The 19249-nt window shown below is 40.1% G+C and overlaps 1 protein-coding gene across 1 annotated transcript in view; it reads left to right on the top strand.

Moving 5' to 3' along the window:
- Window positions 1-16912, top strand: part of LOC104968170 (protocadherin alpha-C2-like) — a 23201-nt gene extending 6289 nt beyond the window's left edge. Inside the window, exons 2-4 of the mRNA XM_010797741.1 lie at window positions 62-120; window positions 4820-4905; window positions 13146-16912. Coding sequence (XP_010796043.1) covers window positions 62-120; window positions 4820-4905; window positions 13146-13453 — 453 coding nt within the window. The 3' untranslated portion in view covers window positions 13454-16912. The remainder of the gene's footprint in view (window positions 1-61; window positions 121-4819; window positions 4906-13145) is intronic.
- The last annotated feature ends 2337 nt before the right edge of the window (window positions 16913-19249 follow it).

Genomic DNA, 19249 nt, shown 5'->3' on the forward strand with positions numbered 1-19249 from the left:
CCCCTCCCGTCTCTCCCTCTCTCTCTCTCTCTCTCTCTCTCTTTACCTCCTGCTCGCTCAGCCGAAAGCCCCGAATGCTGACTGGCGATATTCTGCATCTTTGAGGACAGGGATGCAGAGGTAAGCACATTTCCATCTTTTAACTCTTTTACAACTTTGATCCTCTAGAAAAAGGCACACCTACAGTGACCCATCATAATGCTGTTTATCAGAGATGCGAAATGTACAGAATCTAATACAACATGTATCCACACATCCTCACCTTTTTTGCACATCCCTACACTTCTCATTGACTTCCATCAGAAATGATAGCAGCGCAATAAAAAACTGCAGACCAGTATGTGCCATTATTAAAAACAACCATCAGTGGCCCCCTCAGCATCACTTTTTGAACGCCTTCCTTCTTGGGGAACAACCATCTGCAGCACCCATCAGTGGATGCATAGCACTCCTCCTCTGCAGTGTAACACTATATAGGTCATCTACATTCTGAGCGTCGCTTCCCCCCAGTCTTTAAGCAGGAAGCATGAAGGACAAATGAGCTGACTATGACCTTTCTCAGATGATCAGAGCCACACATGCATCAGTCTCTACGTGCACACCACACATGCACGCCCTTCTGGGTGTCTTTTTGTCCAGCGATGAGGGGAGAAGTTGTAAATACAGACAGTAGAGGACATTTTTAGACTTTATTCCTGCTGTTAATTGGCCTGCAGTGAGATTCCTACGCCTTGTTGCTTGACCAAATCTGAATTATAGATTGGTCTAAAGATCTCATTATCATTAGTTTCAAAGCAATCAGAGAATACTGAAATTGGATCCAAAAATAGCTTTTTTGTATCTACATCTGTCATTTGAATTTGGTAATGATCATGTCAGAAAAGTTGTTTAAAATATATAATCAAGTGTTTCGCTAATTTAATACGAGGACAGCTGTAACGTCGGGGACTAATGAGTTTTACCTCCGCATGTCTGTAATTTGTACTAAGTTCTCCTAATTTCCTGCCAACAATGCTCACTGCTCAGTCGTGCAGTCCTCTGCCTTGTCTAAGTTTGATTTAATTGGATATTAGTGTTAATTTCTATGGCGTGGAGGGTATCATAATGAGCATCATGTCATCAAGTCACTGTAACATGACATGGATTAACATAAATCATCATTGCAATTTGCCGCTGCCATCTCTAGAATGGCAGTGCCTGTAACACGCTAAGACACAGAGAGGCTCATGTATTAACACTTCACCCGAACACACGCATGCTGTAATATATCTAAACAAAGCGTGGAGCGTCAACTTTACTGACCCACATTCCTAGGGTAGTCAGTCAGTGGAGAAAACACCAGTATCTGTGTCACGTCCTCACCCGTTACAACTAGCTCCCTTGATTATGGAAAAGTTAAACTCACACTGTTCAGAATGCACACAACTATTTTTTTATCTATAACTAATCCCTATTCAACGTAACACATAAGCGTGTTGCAGTTTTGAGGTAGATGCTCTGCTGCATTGCAGAGGCCACAGCCAGGGAAGTGCCTCCTATACAGTAAGCGTTGGATTCATTATGGATGTATGTGGGGAAAATCTCCGGACTAGGTTGGAAACCCTTGGCTTTGGATGTTTATAACATCATTACAAGAGTTTCTTAATCTAAAGTTACATTTTAGTGATTCTGTGTCATCCTTTTCCTCCCAGTTGTGTTATGCTTATGTAGGAAAGCTTAAGGGAAATTAGCCCTATTACCCTTTTTAATGTCCTGTTTGACTCTTTGACCTGAAAGCATGGGTGTAAATAATACATAAAATGATGGCTGAAATCCATTTAGCTGCTTTGATTTCAGGGTCCTGCATACTGGCAGGATGTCACTTGTACCGCAACAGTCATTTAGAAAGCAACACCGGAGCTTTTCAGAGAATAAAACATTTTTATTGTATCTTGTCAAGTCAAATGTTGCCATTTAAAAAGCTTATTCTGATTCCTAAATGCTCTGATTTAACAAAAAATGATTTCCAAGGAGTGTAGGGTTTGGGAATTATGGCAGTTTTTTTTTTTAAATGTACGGCGAATTTCGAGCTGTACTCCACTCTAGCTGTGACATCACGCACTCATAAGCCTTAACGAGCTGCGCAATACACACTCATGTTAAAATCTGAAGAAGGCCTCTTTACCAAGCTCCAAACTAAGTTAAATATCTCAAAAAGTGTAAAAGATGTGAAGTATCTGAAGAACAAGTTGTATAGCTGAAGGTCTTGTGATCATTTTAAAGTTGGAATGAAGCCTCTAGCTGAAAGTATGTGGAAGGAGAAGCATTTGGCGCAAGGTGTAGGTAAAAGGGCATTTGAAGCTTCCTCCCATTGAGTTACATGTTAAAAAAAAGTTTAAAAAGCTGAATATTTCAAGTATAAAATATTTTTGAAAAAGTTGAACGTTTCCCATCATGTGCTGAAAAGGCTGAATAGTTTGATATTTGAATGGTTTCTGTTGCTGAAAGCTGAAGTTATTGAGAGCCAAACTATTTGGTGAAATAATAAGATGATTAAAGAATCAAAGAACTATAGTGGAATGCTGTAAACAGCAAAAAAATCTTGCCTAGAGGTTCCTGACGGTTCGCCACTGGTAAGTCGCTTTGGATAAAAGCGTCTAACATGTAATGTAATGTAAAGGGTAAAACAATCATCTTACTATTCAATGTTAAAAATAATAATTACTTTGAGGCCCTCTTTTAGAAAATATATAAAAGGAATGACTTCTACATCTACAGCCCTCCCGCTGAGTCGAATAAAATAGTAGATCCCAGAAAAGAACACCCTTTGGGTTTCATGTCTACGATGAAATTTAAAATTAAAAAAATCTCACACTTCAAAAACTGCCAACATCCTGAGATTCTATGTTCTGCTTGTAGCGTGAATTCTTAATATTTTTCATTTGGGTGTGGTAGGAGTGTCCTACTTTTTATACACATAATTATTAAAATATAAATATGTAATAAGGTCAGCTGGAAACACTTAAGGACTTTCAAAATGTTATGTATCCCAATTGAATATGTAAATAATGGAGTCTAAAATATGTTGACAGATGAAAAACCAGCAAAGTAGAAAGTGCTATTGGAAAGCTTTTACTGTGAAGCAGCTGCAGTCGGCGTTTACAGAAGAAAGGCACTCAGCGTGAGAGAGAATGAATTGTAGAAGAAGGTTGATGGGAAAATAGGGGTAAGGGCGTGACAACTCTAAACCACAGCAAGTCCTGTGTTACTCAACAGCTACACAAATAAACTAAACTGAAAGCAAATGTTCTAAATGGCTTCTTCTATATTCAATAGTCGCATGCATTGCCACATACCGTAAGTTCACCCAGTCACTTTACCGTCATTTCAATACAGCTCTACACAGAAGGCACACAAAACAAATATGAACCTGAAAATAAGCATAACAGGGCTCTTTTAAAGGTCCCATGTCATGCCTTTCCGGATATTACCCGTCCCCTTTTGTGTTGTGTAGCTTTTTATCCATGTAAACGGTCTGCAAAGTCACAAACCCTTAAAGTACACCCTGTAGCGAGTAAAACTCTAACACAGAAAATACCTGTCTATGCTGCCCCAGAGCGCCTCGTTGGAGATTTTTCTTTTTCTTCCTGGGTACAGTGACGTGACCATACCCAAATGGACCCATTGGTCCAAATGGACCAATCCGTGGAGCTCCTCACACACACACACTCTCTCAGCTTAGCTTAGAATCTGTGACGAGCTGGGGGGGGGGGTGCTAGTGGAGCCTCGCAGTGGCGAAACTGTGGCACGCTTACACTGTAGGTGCGCGGCGTTTGGGGGAGCGGGTGCTAGTGGAGCATCACAGATGGGGGTGCTGCAACCCCCTCAGCACCCCCCCTTCCCGCGTCCATGGTGCTCAGGCTTAGTTCCGGCTGAGTTTCACAATGTCTCGCTTTCTCGCAGACCCCACGCAGCAACCTGGAAACAACACCAGTAATAGAGCTCACACTGTCCCCTCCTCACAGCAGTGAGCACGTCCCGCCAACACGGCACCCAGACCCCACGCAGCATTCTCATCTGTTTTTCATTACTGGTGTCATTTTCTGGTTGCTAACGCCATTGTAACACATAATCACTGATGTTCCGCTGTAACGGTGGTTGACTCATCAGAACAGAGTGGGCGAGCTGACCAATCAGAGCACATAGGGAGGGGGGGGGCAGGAGCTCCAACAAACCATTTAGGACAGAGAGTGAATACACATACTATACAGAGATGCTGTATGAGAAACCAATGTGAGTTTGGAAAATTGCACAATGTAAATCTATTCTAGTATACCTCAACAATGGAATTATGATCAGTAGAAATGGCCATGACATGGGACCTTTAATAAAATGTATGTTGGCTCAATTTTATTTAGCTCTTTATTTGAGGGTAAAAGGGGATTTCTCACACTGTTTAAAGGCAGAGTATTGTACATGTAAGGGTTGAATGTTGTTGTTTTTTTAAGATATGAAAACTGGTAAGTGGATTCTAGGGGCACCAAAAGCACAAGAAATAGGTGTAGTAGTCCAAAAGTAGTCGCTCTCTGCACTGGGGTTGTCGAGGCCTGAAAATAGTGGCCAATGCTGCTAGAAATGTTTAGAATGTAAGTGTTTAATAGCCATTCAGTTGATGTTTTGGAAATCTATACTATCATAAAAACAAACTTCTTTAATATGAAAATGCTTAACAGCCAGACTGTATAGTCATGAATAATGACTCAATGTTTGATTCAAAGGTTGAATTAATATTTGATTTGAAGTGTCTCATTGAGTTTGCTGAATGTGTTCTGCCTTTCAGTTCGGTCCACATGGAGGAGTCCTCTATGGTGCAGGGGGCCCAGGGGATGCTGGTCCAGAACTGGCCCACTGTGTCCAGCGCTGCAGGTGAGTAGCAGTGAGGAGAGAGTAGGGGAAAAGCACCCAGAGTGTCAGCTTATTTGGGGAAATTGTGTATTAAAAAGCAGAGGATGCCCAAGTCAGGTGTACTGGAATGTCCTTACGCAATATACAGCTCCAAGGTATTTGTTGAAAGGCATGTTAAGCAGGCACCAAAGATTTAATCCCTCTGGGACCCTTGTTGTGCGTGCCAAAAACATAATGGTCGGGGAAGCCAGCATGTGTTCATGTCCCTGTCGCTGCACTCATGTTACTCCCTTCCAATAAAGCTGCTGGCAGGTGAATAAATTAAACCCTGGGGTTCATAAACACAGTAGGTTGTACAAGCTATTCGTATATACATAAATAATAACATCATTAGACAGAAGGGCATAACCCAACACTGCCCAGGGCATAAACTGTTGTGTTAGCTGTTAGCTAAACAATTGCTACAGTGATGTGGACTATCATTTTTTTGTTGATTATGTATGCTCTGTAATAGTGCCAGAAAACAAATACTTTAGACAGATTTTAAGTCTTCAAGGAAACAGATAATAGTTTAGTAAGCTAAAGTAAAGAAGTACACTAATTTATCATTTTGGTAAACGCGTGTTTGTTTTCTTAACAAGGGTTGGGTGAGAAGAATCATTCTACTCTCATATCTGTAGCTCATTAGAAAACAGCCATGATACGCTTAGCTTAGCTCAGCATAAAGACTATAAACAACGGGAAACGGCTAGCCTTGTTTTGATTAAAATTGTTTTTTAAAAATGGCTACCAGCACCTCTAAAGCTTGCTATTCAGCATAATAGGCTCGTTTGTTTATTCTGTACAAGAGCCAAAGTGTAAAATCCGAAAGTTGTTTTGAATTTTTTTTCCGTTTTCTTTTGTACTGTTTAAAGGTCCCAAGTCATGCTTTTCCGGTTATTACCCAGGTTTTTCTGCATGTAAACGGTCTGCAAAGTCACAAACTCTCAAAGTACAACCTGTCGCGAGTAAAACTCTAACACAGAAAAGACCTGTCTTTGTTGCCCCCTATTCTAGTAGACCTCAACAATGGAATTATGATCAGTAGAAATGGCCATGTCATGGGACCTTTAAAGAAGATATGTGGTTTGTCCGTGAGCTTTTACAGGTACCGAAATATTTGTCTTTTACGTTTGAACAGTGCTAGGCTTACTGATTCTCCCAAATATTGGTCTTCAGGTTAAGCTAGGCTGACTGTCTCCTGACACTAGGTTATTATTTAACGTACAGAGATGAAATGTGTATTATGTGAACATCATTGCAACAAAGAGCACTTCCTAAAATGTGAAACAATTAATAAAAAATGACAATATATTATCTAGGTCAATATTAGCAGAAAGGAGTCCCATAGGGCATGCAACACAGAGGTTGTCTCAAAATAAAAGCCACTAAATGACATTTAATCAGAATCACAACATGTAATACATTTGTGAAGTCGAATGAATCCGTTGTTCAGATAATATGGTAAAACTTCAGATCTGACATCTGCTTTGAATATCTATATGATCTGAATTCCACTGCAGTGTTCATGCAGAACTTAGCTGAGGTGCCAAAAGCCTGGAGCTCTTTCACAGAGCCACAGATAAACAACTGTATCCTCCCTTGAAAGCAGCTGCAGAATAGGGAGCTACAGACTGAAAATGTAGCACAACATAAGTGTAAATAGAACAGGCTAGGAAATGACCTGTGCTTCACAGAAACACAAGCTCAAAGGAAGCTAAAGACAGGTTTTTGTCCAATGATTGGAAAACTTTTTAAAACGTACAACTTCGAAACAGTGTTTTGAACATTGTGAGCTGTTCCTTCCTTCCTTCCTTCAGCCATTTATTGATTTTCTGTCTAGCTGCAGGAATAACAACATGGGTAGAGATCTGAGGGTGAAGGGTAGCATCCCAGTCAATCACACGGCAAGCCAGTGACGGAATATGTCTTACTGTCTGTCAGCGCTTCTCTCTGGGGAAAAAAGCTGGGAAATGATTCAAGGTACAAGCTCTACCAGCATCTATATGCCTGTTGGCTGCAGAGGAATGTGTTTTTGTAAGCAGTTAAAAAAAAAGCTGCCGCCATGGTCATGTAAAGACTCAAATATTGTCTTTAAGCAGAGTGTACAGTGTCTACTGCAGACATGTGTTGTTGCATGATGAATAATTTGTCATTAGTGGCTTGGCACTAAAGGCATAGACATGTAATGGACTGCAGGTTAATCCTCTTATGCATCAAGAGGTGGAGCCTTTTTTGTGACACATTTTCATGTCTGCAGTGAATTGTTATCATGAAGTTGTCTTGTATGCTCTGATGCATCTAAATGCGGCACCCTCAAAACTGTGTTTATGTAAGTGACCCATGGTGCAGACGAGGAGACCTTTGTCTAATGCCAGAGGGGGAGAGAAGCTATTATCAGTAATAAGAGAGTACCAAGGAGAAAAAAAGAGATCCAGTAACATTAAAAGCAATTTTAGAGAGGGAGAGCAGAGGAGAGGTACAAGGGGATGGAGAGAAAGGGAAAAAAGCGAGGTGTGGGGGGATGGAGGAAGAGAAAGGTTAAGAGGATTGGCAGGTTCCTGCAGTAGTGTTGTTGCTAGGGAACGCCATGTGACCTGTTGCCTGGCAACACTGTCTAACTGAGAGATTGCTGCAGCAGCCGCACCCTCCATCAGCAGGGAGTGGGCGAAGGCAGTTTCCATGGCAACGGGTCATATCTTTAAATGGAAAATTTACAGACAGAAAAAAAAGGAAGGAGCAGGGAACGGAAAAGGGAAGCAGACTCTGCAGGGGCAGGTAGTAGGAAGAAAAAGGGGATGCAGTAATATTTGAGGAAATAATGGTTCTGGTAGATGTTTCTCATGCAGAATGCATGGGCTAAACCGCACATATTTATACAAGCGTTACTCTGCGCACACAGATGTGTTACCCTATGTGCTACAAACCACCAGAGGGATTCTTTTTTAGATGGAATCGTATCTTGGATGAGATAGAAAAAAACACAGCCTATTTTAAATGTAGGACATCAAGGTGACACGAAATGAGGCTTCAAACATCCACATATCTAGCAGGTGTCATGGCAACCTCCTCACAAGGAGCTGTGCTGACCTGCTTACCAGCCGTTTCACCATAATCCGTTTCAGGATGCGAATTTGCTCCAAAATATAGGCTAATATGAAGCTATGGCAGAGTTACAAATAATCCTCCATGTTAGAGAAACAGTAGCAGAGGAAGCAAAGCTCTTGCAGCACGTTATGACTTCTTTTTTTCACGCACACACAGAGGAATATCTCAGATTAATACCTGGGCCAGGATTCTAATTAACAATGTCAGGGTTTTGGATTCGTCACAGCCGCTGCAGAGAGCCCTGGGATGTCCCGAGTCGCTGAGACAATACTCATTTGATTAGACACTTCACAGCCACTTGACATTTTACCTCTGTTGGTCATAAGGACATGAAATGCTATAGCCTCATCAAGTGCAAATAAACCAAACACTGTTCTGCTCTCAAACTGTACAATTTTCCTCACTGCAGGAACACAGTCATTATAGTGAGGTTTCCAGCTTCTTTTACTACTAGTACAGTAATTCAAAGGTTCAAAGGGTTTATTGTTGTATGCACAATAGCTACAGCGTAGTCTGGCAATGAAAACAGTCTCAGGCTCATAATCAGCACAGGTTTAATTATATATACAAACAGATATTAAAGTTTACAGAGTTTAGCATTTCTATTTCTTCTTAAAACATGAAAGGAAATTATTTATAATATTTATTTTATTGATAAAATTTTACATTTAAATTTACTCAATAGGCACTATTTAAAAATTACATTTAGTACGTTTCAAAGTCTTCTGCTTTTATTCACTTTAAAAGAACAAAAAACGATGTCAGAATTGGACATTGCAATGAAAACAATATATTACGCAGGCCAAATCTAAAGGCTTCTTGTTACCTTTTTCTATACTGAGTGGTCCACCACAATTAAGGTCCTGTAGCCTGCCTGCAATGGTCTGGCCAAAACCAAATAACTTGGATCAAATAAAAATATATTATTATTATTATTTCTATAAAATCTTAAATGAATATTAATTTGAATCGGAGGATAATCTGGATGTATATGTGAACCCATCATCACCTCCGTCAGGCTTATTAGTACATTGTAATCATAGACCCTATATAAGAAGTGGACGTAGTCACTATTATGTCAGCCATTGGTTTTTGGATTACCAATTTAAATACTTGAGTTGGGCCTTCTTGGTTTTAGGCTTATGTATTTTTCTCTAAATGGCTCTGTTATTTTCTAAGTGCACATCAAGCTGTATTAAAGAACAATTGAAGTGAGCGATACTTACAATAAACTTGTCAGGAAAAACAGACATCCGCAGAGGTCTTCCGCTTGATTAAAATGTAATGAGCACATTCAAACTTCCAGGAGGCAGAACCCTTTCCACTGTGTGCACTTATTGACCTTTCTCCTCCATTTGGTGTTTGTATTTACTTTGGGTCTGAAATTATTTGTGTGTAATCATATTTGTAAAGCTGTAGGAGAGTTGTGCAACCTGCCCCATTATACTTAAATATAATTAAAAGTCATTGAATGATAAAAAGGTAGTTTGCAGGCTAATTTTGGAATAGAATGGATTGGAAATACCAAAAGAAAGGTCCTTTGTATGTCTTTACCTCCATAAATGCAGTTTAAGACCATCTAAATAATGTATTAACAAAATATAACGACTGAAAACACTTACCCACCTTTAAATAGGTAACAGGAAATGTCAGTTATATAAAATGGAGGTGCATTGCGTGCAGCAAATGTACTCAATGCATTACTGGCTGAATGAGATCTTGCACATTCTGCCTGAGAGTATTTTGCACATCTAACTAACCGGCTGTCTTTTCAGGTTATTTTAAGAATGTTGTCCTCCTCCACATGAGAAGCAATCTTCCTGTCTAACCATTGAAAGCCATTGAATCGGACTGATTTAAAAATACCAGATCCTCTTCCTGTGTTTAATACCCAGATTAAAGAGCATAACATCAAATCATAATCCTTTGAAACAGCATTACAGAATTATACTAATGGTAAGACAAAATGATAACATATGACACTGACAAATCATTTAACAAGCTAAATAACTTAGGTCAATGGCAATTTACGATGGCAATGGAAGAGTCTGCCAAGGCACAAGCTTCTTTCAAGTGTTCCTTGAATGGAACCATTTACACATTTGGGTAGTTGCCCATCTAACTTTAGTGTGTTCATGACACCACAAAGAAGTTTTTGTTTACTGTTAAGAGTTTTCAACATCATCTTGGTACTAAAGATAACATTTGTTGTTGCGACATACAGTAAGGGGGCGTTCAATTGAATTTTCCCAGTTGTGGACTTATTTTTCAGATTGGGAAATGTTTCTTTCACCACAAACACCCTCTCTGGAATCGTTGAAGCAATTTGAGAAACACAATTCAAGTATTTGCGCCTTGTTCTGGATCTGCTCCAAAATGTAATTGTTTCTGGACCACCATGTAAAGAGAGCTGGCGGCCCATGTAATGGAGCTACGTATGTCACAATGCGGAGGACCCTTCTGTGTTGGCATGAAACAATCTTTTTAAAACAAAGAAACTAAATCTGCATTTTCCTCTGCAGTCGAGGCTTGAAGTGATTTATTAGATATCCCGGTTCTTCACAAGCTTATTATTTAATGAAGCTTACAAATGAATACTTCTATTTTTGCAAGAAGAAAACAAATGATTTATGTGTGTCTGTGTTTCTGTTCCTGTCACAATGGTACGTTGCTGCTTTGTTACTTTAAGACACACTATCTGACCACTCCTGCTATATTACAACCTCAATCCTTTACTGTGTTGATATAAAATGAATTTTCAGTGAGTCATGGCTCAATAAATATAATAGCCTTATGTGAAAGGTGTAGTAGTTAAACAGGGCATACATGTATGGAAATATTGAGCATTGTGGTACTGCCCATTACATCTGCTCTTATTATAGGCCATTTATATATAATGTATTCTCATACTTGAAGAGCTCATTTGTAGGGGCCGGTTCATGGATGCATTTTCAGAATAGTGTACTTCCCAATGGGACTATGGTTTGAAACTATTTCAGCATTCCAGTAGTGTCATAAATAGCTTACAACAAAAAATCAAACAGAATCTTTTGCAAGGGCCGTGTTTGATCTAAATGAAATCCAGAGAGAAAGTAGGTCAGCGCAGAGGGAACTGGTGTGGGCCTGAGAGCACGGTGTCTGCAAAACCCGCCCACCCCCATCTTTCTTACTAGCTCTCTTGCTCTCTCTCTCTCTCTCTCTCTTTCTAGCTCTCTCTCTCTCTTTCTCTCTCTCTCTCCTCTTATCTCATCTCACATCCTCTTTCCTTTTCATTCCGCTGTCTTTAACCTTTTGACCTTAATATCTATGTCTTATTTTCACTTCCCATAGCAATTCCTCTATATATACACAGGTTTTTGTCTTACTATCTTTTCCCCAAATGGGTTCCTTTCTGTCACATCCAAGCTTGAGGACAAAATGTTAGATTTTGAATCCCTGTCTCTGGCCTCCTATGAGAGTAGGATTAGGCTGCTGTCATCAGCCAAATACAAATAACACTGCCAAGTCAAACATCCCTGTGGTTTAAAGGTTATCCCCCTCCAGTGTTCCCTCCTGTGGTCTATCTGTCCTGAAAACATCCACTCCCTGTGGCTAGCGCTCCATTGTCAGGCTACTGCTCTCCACGCTTTTGTGCACCATTTTGATTATTCCTTACATGTCAGATTTGATGAACATCTCAAGGACCAAATCATCAAGTCTTATTAGGAAGCTATGCATGACAAGCAGGACAATTAATTCACATTGAGTAGCAAAGGTGGATTTACCTCTGTGAAGTCGCGGTCAGAATGGACTGCCCTGCTTCTGCCACTCACAAGTGATCAAAATATAATTTGTAAAGAGCTACTTTGGAATTTATACTTCAAGGAATGGTTCTACATTTGTAAATGCGTTGTTGAGAAGATTGCTAGACCTAGTTTAACAGCCAATTGATGGGCATTATCAATGGATTTCAGATTTATGGGTTTGGGTCAGAAAGGGCCTGCTACTTCAACCATTAAATATTACAGTCTATTCATACTGTTAATAATGTTGATTAACGAGAACAATTCAAACAAAAAGGCGACAACTAACTAAAGCAGCAGAAGTCATTATCACTGCAGAGGCAGAAGTCAGCTAATATATGTAGTATAAAAGCTAAAAACTAAAAACACAGGACTAGACCAATGTTAGTGAGATGTGTTGTTTTCTTTGTGTTCATGAAAATGTTTCACTTTCATTTAATTTTCACACAAATTACAATCTTTTCCTTATCATGGCTATGTAGCTTTGGTGCTTAAACAAGTTAAAAGATATTTGTAATTCAGTTATATAGCCCGTTTCTTTTTTTGGTTTCACTTTTAGAACAAAGTAGGTGCAGTTTTGCCCATTTGATGCATTAGAATGGTAGCAACTGTTTCACTTAGCCTAGCATAAAAACTGACAACTGGGGGATAGCTTGCCTGCATGTAAGACATAAAAATCGGCCTACCAGCACCTGTAGTGGCCGGAAAGGATCAGACGAGAGGCAGGAGGAGATTTGAAGCCCGACAGGTCTTTTCCTTTTAGTTTTATTACAGTGTCAAATATGATAAACCACGGAAACAATACCAAGAGCGCGCCTCAATTATACAAATATCACACATATATACTGTAGTTACTTTCCCCACCCACCTGGCTTACGTTATTTAGTATGATAAGTTACAGGATGCCAAGCTTTGTCAAAACAAGAACATCCAAAGGAACATAACAACTCTCTTGCCCCCATCTGGTTGGTGCACATTTTCTGTCACAGATCCAATAATTGTTCCTCCTAACTCTCATGTCACTCTGGCCTTTTCTTGTTGGCAACGAGAATATTTTTCCAAGTATTTCACTCAACTAATCCCAACACACTGACTTTGTCCAAGCCGAGAGTACACTTCCAAGAATAAGGATTCCACGTCACACCATTAAATATCAAAATTGAACATATTAACTCTTTTGTTTGAACAAGTTTGTTCAACTTGTAATTAAATAATATAAGAATCGATTTCCTAATTTAACTTTCAATAGCTTATTGACTCAAGAAAGGATTTCATAAATGTAATGAGTAGCTAGACTTGATATCATTATTTTTATTTGTCCTACCTGTGCAGATGGAGATGGTGGTGAACTCTCCCCCCCAGTGGGCGCTGGAGTAGACAGCAACAGCTGGCACTTCAGGTACGGCGCTTCCGGACAGGGCTACTACCCTCCTCAGCCCATGAGGCCCGGAGAGATTCATCCTGAAGCCTTCATCATCCCCGGATCCCCAGCCATCATTTCTATTCGCCAGGACGCCGGCCCCGTAGATGACAAAGGTGACTTCATAAGCTTCGGCAAGAAAGAGGAGGCCAAGAAGAAGAAAAAGAAGAAGAAGGACAAGAAAGACAAGAAGGATAAGGGCAAGGATGATGATGATTAGAGGTGAAGGGGTGACTTGAAAACAGAGCTATCAACAAACTACCATCCCAATTACAGAGCCAGAAAAAACGCCAAATACATATTTTAAAAACGAGGGAGCCTCCTTGCACAATATTTGCATAGACATTGTACAGTGGCCAAACCCTCATTAGAACAGGCCTGGCTCCCCACGTCATAAGAACGTGTTAAACAAATGTCTTGGCTCATTTGATCCATAAAGTAGGCCTATAAAAGTCTAAGGTTTATGGTCAACAAATGTTCTTAATGGATAGACTTGATCGAAAGGTTGGACCAAATTCAAACAGAAAGGGTTTTATTGGATTAGATTAGCCTTTCTGTGATTTGCTGCCCCCTGCCCCACTTTATACAATAAAACAAAAACACCTGAAAAGGTGTTCTATTTGTATCTGACCATTGTCAGCTGAGGCTGCCTGTGTTGGCTTCTCTGTCTTTATGCAGCCCCCTTCCTTTTTGGCTAACCTACTTGGAGGTGAAGTGGAAGCCAAACAAAAAAAATGAAACCGAGGCTTTTGTCTTCAGTATTACGGAGGCCTTGTAGAAATTCAGCAAATGCGGTCTTTTGTAAAAAATAATATGAAAATGAAAAAGTAACAGCATACAGTATATGTATCATGAGATTAGCACCTTTAAGAGATTGGGGTGGCTGAGACAAGTAGGACCACACTCTAACAAAGAGCTCTGTTTTTCAATGTAATATAGCACACTGCTGAGGCTGAGGACTTGGACTGGGTTGCACCAACTATGCGCAAATTTGTTCCAAGGTTAGGGTATAAAGTAGTTTCTCCATAACTGCTGGTTAATTTGCTATTAGCAAATTACTCGATTCGATTGTACCGTGGGTAGTAAGCGGACAACTCTACGGCTGTAAGTTATAACCGAGATTTCAGATTTTTGTGAGCCATTGTCATATTATTGCCACAAAAATAAATGAGCTGAGACCCTGAAACTATTTACCATTAACATATGCATTAAAGTGAACACAGGGTATAGTTTACTGCATTATACAATTTGGCCAGGTCTCAGAAAATTGACTTTAATGGAATGGAATAAAAAAAAAAAAATCTTAGTTCAAAAATTGTCATCAGTAATGTGTCATTGTGTAGAAAATGTGCAGAAACATCACTGTTATAGTCCTTAAAAATTGCAAATTGGCATGGAATTACTGAAGAAGAAAGGAACAATGTTAAAAGAAAATGGGAAAAAAAGTTCTGCTTTACTGTTAGTGAGTGCAATTGTGTGACTTTGTATAATTTGCACCTGCTTACTTGCTTGCTTAACTATTTAGTTGTGACTTAAGGTTAACAGATTTTTGTGGTGCTACCGCTTGTGTTTTAGCAATGCGTGGATCGGGATAAGTGGCTAACTTCGGATAAAACTAGGGAACCTACGTGCAGCTGATGCAACCGGCACCTGACCATGCCTCTTTTCTTGGAATATGGCACAGGTCAATGGGGTCATAATCCCACTGTGTATCAGCACACTCAGAATGACATTATTGTACACAAACACAGCCTCTTACTCACACATACACACACACAAACACACTCTCTCTTACACACATACATATATACAGAATACACAAAAATATACGAAAAGAACACTAACGGGAGGCCAATGGCATCCTTAATGTTGAGTGTATTATATGGATGGGAAGCAGGATCGTTGCTTGCTGCTTCATTTCTGTTCAAGCCTGTTCCCTCTTCTTCTGTCTTTGAATGTTAAGTAGTTGTTATTCAAGCCCTGTGCCATTGCCTCAACTGCTTCAGTGCTTGGAGCGTTTGCTTGCCCGCTGCCTGTTTCCTTGCTCTACTCCCGTTTCTTCGAATCAACATGGTTGGACGACATTTCTCATGGAAGTCATTCTGCTTCAATACCACAGATAGATACATGCACATATAGTACACACACAAAGACACATCTTTTGTTAGGTTCAACTTCAGCTGAGCTTAGGAACCTTTCAGCCAAAGTGTATCTGTCATCACTTGCATAGTGCATTGTTAGAAAATCTGACAAGTTAGTTGAATCTGGGTTGATGCTGTGCTGGAAATGTTGAGACAAAATGGAGAAGCAAAAGAATAGTCATTGTGCAGCTCCAACGTAGAAGATGAGGAAACTGCAGCAGAGTTAATTGGGCAGGTCATTCCTCTTTCGCATGAGCAGAGGCATTGCAGTCATTCTTCTGTCAGCCATTAGTAAGAACTGATAAACGTGGGGTTGACTAAAACCATGTACAAAATACATGCAGCGCAGTTCAGCAGCAGTGGAAGGAGGTTGACTTGTGGTTGACTTGGAAAGGGGGGAATTCAATTTATTGGAGGTGAAGGACATTTGTAAGACAATAATCTCAGCTAGCAAGACCTTTGAAAGGATACCTTTTGTCTTAATTGCTGCACACAATCGATAGAAATAGTGTTGCAAGGACATGCTGTGCAGAAAGAACGTCCAAGTTTCATTGTCGAAGTGTGAACGGTGTAAAACCGATACGCTTTGTTTGGCCCTGACATTGTGAAACCCAGGTGTGGCATGTTAGCAAACAGTTTTAGATATTGGAACAGCATTACTATGAAGGAAAAGTGTCATAAAACCTCACCTCAGTGTTCCTTTCTTTTAAACATTGTCTTACCACTCACAGTAGGGAAATGTAGGTGCTGCTCGGGCTCGATCCCTCCCATGCACATGTGTTTTCCCCCCCTACCCCGTCCTTCAGGTGTACCTCTGTCAGATCACCAAGTGGCTGTTTGCATGTTATAAGCAAAGGAAACAGATAATATATAGATACTATATATACATAGATATGTTTTTCCACTGGGAGATGCGTATCGGAATACATATACCTCTGATACACATTCTCAAATATACACACACTGGAAGACCCACGCACATTCATACATACATACATAGCTATTGAGAACAGTAATTCTGTGGAAAAAACCTAAAAGAATCACATTTTTTATCCTGTTGAAAATGAATTTAATCTTCTAGATATACATAATGCTATTGTGTTATGCTATGAAATGCTTCCCCCTCCCCCATGTGTTTACCCTTATGATTTTCTAAGATCAGAAAATCATTCCTGAAAGTTGTGTTAAACTTTGAAATGATGATCAAACGAACACCAGTGTGAAAGTCATTTACTCATCCTCCATATATATCCCTTGTAAAGAAAACGGTATAAAAAGAAGAAAAAAAAAGTCAAAATACATAAAACGTTGTAACAAAAATAAAGTTGATGTATTCTCTGCTTGTGTATAGTGGATGTTCCTCGGTCGCTGGGTTTGGCAGTGAGTGGTGCACGCCAGTCGACTGTGACAGTGCAGATCAGTTCATAACTTTTTTTGTACACCTGCTTTTCATTGTAAAGGTGATAATAGTGAATCTTATTATTTCATCTGGTAATGTGTTTTGTTATAAGTCACAAATAAAGTTTTTCTTAAATATCTTTCATCTAAGCTGTGTTTTCACTTGTTTTCAACTAACGGTTAGTAACTCTATATCATGGAGGTAACTCGTCATGTTTTATTACAGTCCATTAAACTGGAATGAATCAAAGGCAGAGTTTATATAACAGCTTGTCATTCATGTATTTTTTCTGAAGAAACTGGCTCATGCAGTTAATGAAACAAAGATAGCTGACAGAATGTAATATGCATGATCCCTTAAGATATTGTAGAGTATTTGTGGGAGTACAGGACAATAACTCACATAGTAAACCATCTGTTTTATATCTTGTCTATCAGATAATGCTAACATCTGACAGGTCTTCCTGGAAGTCCCTGGCCATAAACTGAAACAGTGCCCTTGCACTATTGCGACATTTGTGAAAACAACAAAAGGACACTTACAAGGCCCCCAACTTCTTAAACTGTGCTAGGTTTTTTTTTTATACACACATGCATTTCCAAACATTTGGACTACCTATGTTGCAAATGTATTATCTTTTAAATTTACACACGGCATCTATTGCACGTCTGTCTGTCCTGGGAGAGGGATCCTTCCTCTGTTGCTCTCCCTGAGGTTTCTCCCATTTTCCCCTTTAAACTGTGGGGTTTTCTCCGGAAGTTTTTCCTTGTACGATGTGAGGGTCTAAGGACAGAGGGTGTCATATTGTCATACTGATATTCTGTACAAACTGTGAAGTCCACTGAGACAAATGTAACATTTGTGATATTGGGCCATATAAATAAACATTGATTGATTGATTGATAGGTTTTTAATGATGACTGTCAGAAAATACAAAAATCTGATTCGTCTTCCTGGAAATCCCTCGCCATAAACTGAAACAGTTCCCTTGCACTGTTGCGAAATTTGTGAAAACAACTTAATCACACTACAAGGAACTACTTAAACTCTGCTAAGTCATGGACATTTGCATTTATTGGCAGGCGTAAAGACTGTTAAACACATTTCATACCCGTTCAATACACAAATGGGGGGAAAAGGCTATACACTTGATGGAAAACACATGATAACAAGGGAAAGGCTTCATAAGCAGCTGGCCTATGAGAAAATCAATTGAGCAACCATCAATAACAAAATGGGAATAATAAACCCTTTATGCTTGTAATTCTCAAACTGAGCAAAGGGTCAAAGGGTCAGCAACATAGTATGTGCACAAGTTGGGAGAGACTCTGTGGGTGTTTCTCAATGTTGAGTAAAGCTGCTCCAGAGCCACTATTTCAAGCATACTACGTCATCGAGTCCCGCCGAAGGACTGTTCCAATGTCCAGCATACTTGGAATTCTACCGAGACCGGCGTACTTCTTAGCGAGAAATTTCGAGGCTGCACATGTGTAGACTCTGCGGTCTTAAAATCCCCACAATGCTTTGCGCACGGACAAATTTCCCCAAATCTGTGGCGGAAAATGTAAGGCGGGCCTCTCATATGACGCACACCTGCACACTTGCTCGCCTGTTCCACTCTTTGTTTTCTAAATGCCAGGAAGTATTCCTGCCTCGCTTCTGAAGCAAGTGACTCGGAAGACATGTACTACCAAGCAAGCGTACTCGACATTGAGAAACACCCACTGATTAAGGGGAAAAGGAGAATCTAATATCTTCCTTCTCCATTTGAACAAAGTGTTCTCATTGTGGTCTGTAGATGTATGCACAACAGCTCTATCTGCCTGTAGATTGGAGAAATCCTTGATTCACTTCCTTCTCCAGGAGTCCATGGGTGTTTCTCAATGTCGAGGAAGGCTGCTCCAGAGCCACTATTTCAAGCATACTACAGTACTTCATCGAGTGCCGCCGAAGGACTGTTCCAATGTCCAGCATACTTGGAATTCTACCGAGGCCGGCGTACTTTGTAGCGAGACATTTCGAGGCTGCACATGCACATGTGTAGACTCCGCGGTCTTAAAATCCCCAAAATGCTTTGCACACGGACCAATTTCCAAATCTTTGGCAGAAATAGCGCTCCATTTAAGGCGGGGCCTCGCATATGACGCACACCTGCACACCTGTTAGCCTGTTCCACAATTCTTTGTTTTCCGAGGCTAGGAAGGATTCTTGCCTCGTTTCTGAAGCAAGTGACTCGGAAGACATGTGCTACCAACAGGGGCGGTTCTAGGGGGACCCCCTGTGGCCCCCCTGAAAATGAAAAAAAAAGTTTATGATTAAATGATTTCTTGGCTGACGTAATAGGCGGAACTAAAGATATTTTTAATTCTAGTCGGACCCATTAGAGCAGGGGTCTCCAACACGTCGATACCGGTAGCTCGCAAGCCCTCAATAGCCCCCACTTTACAAATATATATATCTTTTTTTTAACGCAAGC

Source organism: Notothenia coriiceps, unplaced genomic scaffold (genome assembly GCF_000735185.1).
Source record: "Notothenia coriiceps isolate Sejong01 unplaced genomic scaffold, NC01 NC01_scaffold00038353, whole genome shotgun sequence".
In the NCBI taxonomy this organism is placed as follows: domain Eukaryota; kingdom Metazoa; phylum Chordata; class Actinopteri; order Perciformes; family Nototheniidae; genus Notothenia; species Notothenia coriiceps.